The sequence below is a fragment of the Danio rerio genome, chromosome 19 (genome assembly GCF_052040795.2).
Source record: "Danio rerio strain M-AB ecotype USA chromosome 19, GRCz13ab, whole genome shotgun sequence".
Lineage (NCBI taxonomy): Eukaryota > Metazoa > Chordata > Actinopteri > Cypriniformes > Danionidae > Danio > Danio rerio.
In genome coordinates, this window is record NC_141039.2 from 485,001 (window position 1) to 490,000 (window position 5,000).

Sequence of the window (5,000 nt, forward strand, 5' to 3'; positions counted from 1 at the left end):
ATGTGTGTGTGTGTGTGTGTGTGTGCGTGCTGTACTTTAATGAGAGAGATGCCGATGGCTCCAGGCTTGATGTGCGGCTTCATCTGATCACACACTCTGACGATGAACTGATGAGGAATGACGAAGATCAGGAAATCTGCTCCGCTCGCCGCCTCCGTCACGTCAGGAACCGCCACCTGTGGGAACAACACACACTTAAAGACCAGATACACACACACACTTCTGCAGCACTCCAGTTGTGAAGCATCACTCATCAGGACAACTGTGCCGCATCACAGTGATGATGGACGGGACATGAGCCATCAGATCTGGGGTGAGAACCGTTAAAAACGGGACAAGGATGAGTATCCCAGCATGACAATGACCTGAAACACACAGCCAAGGCAACTCTACTAACTCTTTTCCGGCCATTGTTCTTTTCTTTTGTAATATTGACAGCCATCAGAATAGTTTTGGCAAGGAATATTGGAGCATACCATATATCAAACTAAAGAAGCAACTCTCTGCTTTCAAACAAAATAAGCACTGTATTGTGTATTCATGTAGGATAATCATGTAAATCAAATGTCTAAGCTTGTGGACAAAGGTGGACCATTTAGCTGTGGCGAGTCCTTTAACATTAGGGATAATGTCGTATATCTCTTATCCATGATCTTAGTTTCTCTTTCTCAGATTTCACTCCTCGGAGCGTCTCACATCCTCACTCAGAACATACTTCAGGGCTTCCCTTACTGTAATGTACCTGAAACACAGCTTGCTGTAAAAACTCCTCAAGATTAAGATTCTGGAGTGGCCAAGCCAGTGTCCAGACCTTAATCCAATAGAAAGCTAAAACTGTTTGAGTGGTCAAATGTTCAGCATTAAAACATCAATGATTTGCAGAGGATCCGGCAGGAGGAGTGAGACACAATCTTCCCTGAGATGCAAACCCGAGATGAACAGTATCAGTCCAGCATTGAGCAGAAATTAGAGTAAAGCTTCACTCAAAACTAAGATTTTTTTTGCTCGTTCAAACTACTTATTTAAAATGAGCTGAAACGGCACAATTCTCGAGATTTCATTGGGACCACCTCATTTTTTATGTTCAATCCACACACATTTGTTAAAAGAGTTAAGTTAACTTAACAGATTTATGTTGGGAGCACATGAATGAATTGTGTGGAACTCTTCATTTTTACAGTGTATTTACCCGTTCTGCACAGTGTAATGCTTAAATGATTTATTCAGCTGTTAATATGAAGGATTGCTCCACTGGTTCATCTGTTCTTCAACTCTGACCTACTTCACTCTCTGATTATAATTCATATGCACATGCAGTGATTTCATGCTTGATGCTTTATTATCATGTCATAAACCCAGTTATTATTAGTTAAATAATTATTAACATGATAATCAACTTCTAAAGCTGCTTTACATGGCTTTAATGTCACAATCTCAACATCTGATTTCATGGACTTTATGCAAAAATTATTAAAATATTTTTATGTCATAAATGTTACTGTTTCTCCTGATAATGTCAGCTTTTCATGCATGACACTATTCTGAATTTTCATCTAATTTCTGCTTTTTAATATCATAAATTTGGCCTTCTGTGTTTTTCTATGGCATGTTGTGACTGAACACTACTATTATTAATAATATTTATTTCAGCTTCAGTTTTGTTTTGTTTTTGCGAGTTTTACTTTTAATTAAAGATCTAGTAAATTATTTTAGGCTTAGATCAATGTTTTGCGTTTATTTGCTTTAAAAAAATCAACATTTGTTACAAAATTCATTTCATTTTTATCTGCTTTTTCGGGGTCGCGAGGGCAGAGGTCTTAGGAGAGAACCCCGGACTTCCCTCTCCCCAGACACTTCCTCCAGCTCATCTGGGGGTCGGGGATCTCAAGGCGTTCCCAGGCCAGCCGAGAGACATAGTCCCTCCAGTGTGTCCTGGGTCTTCCACGAGGCCTCCTCCCGGTGGGACATGCCTAGAACGCCTCCCTAGGTAGGCGTCCAGGAGGCATCTGAAACAGATGCCCGAGCCACCTCAGCTGGCTTCTCTGGATGTGGAGGAGCAGCGGCTCTACTCTGAGCTCCTCCCGGGCGTCAGAGCTCCTCACCCTGTCTATAAAGGTGTGTCCTGCCACCCTGCAGAGGGTGCTTGTATCTGAGATCTCGTGCTATTAGACGTGACCCAAAGCTCATGACCATAGGTGAGAGTAAGAACGTAGATTGACCGGAAAATCGAGAGCTTTGCCTTTCCGTCGTGTTGAGTTTTGATCTGATGTGTTAGGGTTATTGTTGTGTTGTGTTGTGTTTGATGTGTTTTGTTAGGGTTAGCATTATTGTTGTTTTGTTATGTTGTAATGTGTAGTGCAGTGTTGTGTGTGTGTGTGTGTGTGTTGTTATGTGTTGTGATATGATGCGTTGTGTTAAGGTTTGGGTTTAGAGTTATTGTTGTATTGTTATGTTGTGATGTGTAGTGCAGTGTTGTGTGTGTGTGTGTGTATGTGTGTGTTGTAATGTGTTGTGATATGATGCGTTGTGTTAAGGTTAGGGTTTAGAGTTGTTTTGATATGTTGTGTTGTGTTGTGTTGTGTTGTGTGTGTGTGTGTGTGTGTGTGTGTGTGTGTGTTGTTATGTGTTGTTGTGTTATGATGCGTTGTGTTAAGGTTAGGGTTTAGAGTTGTTTTGATATGTTGTGTTGTGTTGTGTTGTGTTGTGTGTGTGTGTGTGTGTGTGTGTGTGTGTGTTGTAATGTGTTGTGATATGATGCATTGTGTTAAGGTTAGGGTTTAGAGTTGTTTTGATATGTTGTGTTGTGTTGTGTAGTGCAGTGTTGTGTTGTGTTGTGTGTGTGTGTGTGTGTGTGTGTGTGTGTGTGTGTGTGTGTGTTGTTATGTGTTGTTGTGTTATGATGCGTTGTGTTAAGTTTAGGGTTTAGAGTTGTTTTGATATGTTGTGTTGTGTTGTGTTGTGTTGTGTGTGTGTGTGTGTGTGTGTGTGTGTGTTGTAATGTGTTGTGATATGATGCATTGTGTTAAGGTTAGGGTTTAGAGTTGTTTTGATATGTTGTGTTGTGTAGTGCAGTGTTGTGTTGTGTGTGTGTGTGTGTGTGTTGTTATGTGTTGTTGTGATATGATGCGTTGTGTTAAGGTTAGGGTTTAGAGTTGTTTTGATATGTTGTGTTGTGTTGTGTAGTGCAGTGTTGTGTTGTGTTGTGTGTGTGTGTGTGTGTGTGTGTGTGTGTGTGTTGTTATGTGTTGTTGTGTTATGATGCATTGTGTTAAGGTTAGGGTTTAGAGTTGTTTTGATATGTTGTGTTGTGTTGTGTAGTGTTGTGTGTGTGTGTGTGTGTGTGTGTGTGTGTGTGTGTGTGTGTTGTAATGTGTTGTGATATGATGCGTTGTGTTAAGGTTAGGGTTTAGAGTTGTTTTGATATGTTGTGTTGTGTAGTGCAGTGTTGTGTTGTGTGTGTGTGTGTGTGTGTTGTTATGTGTTGTTGTGATATGATGCGTTGTGTTAAGGTTAGGGTTTAGAGTTGTTTTGATATGTTGTGTTGTGATGTGTAGTGCAGTGTTGTGTTGTGTGTGTGTGTGTGTGTGTGTGTTGTTATGTGTTGTTGTGTTATGATGTGTTGTGTTAAGGTTAGGGTTTAGAGTTATTTTGATATGTTGTGTTGTGTTGTGTTGTGTTGTGTAGTGCAGTGTTGTGTGTGTGTGTGTGTTGTTATGTGTTGTGATATGATGCGTTGTGTTAAGGTTAGGTTTAGAGTTGTTTTGATATGTTGTGTTGTGTTGTGTTGTGTTGTGTAGTGCAGTGTTGTGTGTGTGTGTGTGTGTGTGTGTGTGTGTGTTGTTATGTGTTGTGATATGATGCCTTGTGTTAGGGTTTAGAGTTGTTTTGATATGTTGTGTTGTGTTGTGTTGTGTTGTGTAGTGCAGTGTTGTGTGTGTGTGTGTGTGTGTGTGTTGTTATGTGTTGTTGTGATATGATGCGTTGTGTTAAGGTTAGGGTTTAGAGTTGTTTTGATATGTTGTGTTGTGTTGTGATGTGTAGTGCAGTGTTGTGTTGTGTGTGTGTGTGTGTGTGTGTGTGTTGTTATGTGTTGTTGTGTTATGATGCGTTGTGTTAAGGTTAGGGTTTAGAGTTGTTTTGATATGTTGTGTTGTGTTGTGATGTGTAGTGCAGTGTTGTGTTGTGTGTGTGTGTGTGTGTGTGTTGTTATGTGTTGTTGTGTTATGATGCGTTGTGTTAAGGTTAGGGTTTAGAGTTATTTTGATATGTTGTGTTGTGTTGTGTTGTGTTGTGTAGTGCAGTGTTGTGTGTGTGTGTGTGTTGTGATGTGTTGTGATATGATGCGTTGTGTTAGGGTTTAGAGTTGTTGTGATGTGTTGTGTTGTGTTGTGTGTGTGTGTGTGTGTTGTTATGTGTTGTGATATGATGCGTTGTGTTAAGGTTAGGGTTTAGAGTTGTTTTGATATGTTGTGTTGTGTTGTGATGTGTAGTGCAGTGTTGTGTTGTGTGTGTGTGTGTGTGTGTGTGTTGTTATGTGTTGTTGTGTTATGATGCGTTGTGTTAAGGTTAGGGTTTAGAGTTGTTTTGATATGTTGTGTTGTGTTGTGATGTGTAGTGCAGTGTTGTGTTGTGTGTGTGTGTGTGTTGTTATGTGTTGTTGTGTTATGATGCGTTGTGTTAAGGTTAGGGTTGAGAGTTATTTTGATATGTTGTGTTGTGTTGTGTTGTGTAGTGCAGTGTTGTGTGTGTGTGTGTGTTGTGATGTGTTGTGATATGATGCGTTGTGTTAGGGTTTAGAGTTGTTGTGATGTGTTGTGTTGTGTTGTGTGTGTGTGTGTGTGTTGTTATGTGTTGTTGTGTTATGATGCGTTGTGTTAAGGTTAGGGTTTAGAGTTGTTTTGATATGTTGTGTTGTGTTGTGTTGTGTTGTGTAGTGCAGTGTTGTGTGTGTGTGTGTGTGTGTGTGTGTGTTGTTATGTGTTGTGATATGATGCGTTGTG

General features: G+C 40.2%; 1 protein-coding gene across 2 annotated transcripts in view; it reads right to left on the reverse strand.

Annotated features, from left to right (window-relative positions):
* Positions 1-5,000, reverse strand: part of gpd1c (glycerol-3-phosphate dehydrogenase 1c) — a 10,136-nt gene that overhangs the window by 3,002 nt on the left and 2,134 nt on the right. For both annotated transcript variants that reach the window (NM_214753.2, XM_088651358.1), the window contains 1 exon segment: positions 36-176. In NM_214753.2, the coding sequence (NP_999918.1) occupies positions 36-176 (141 nt within the window).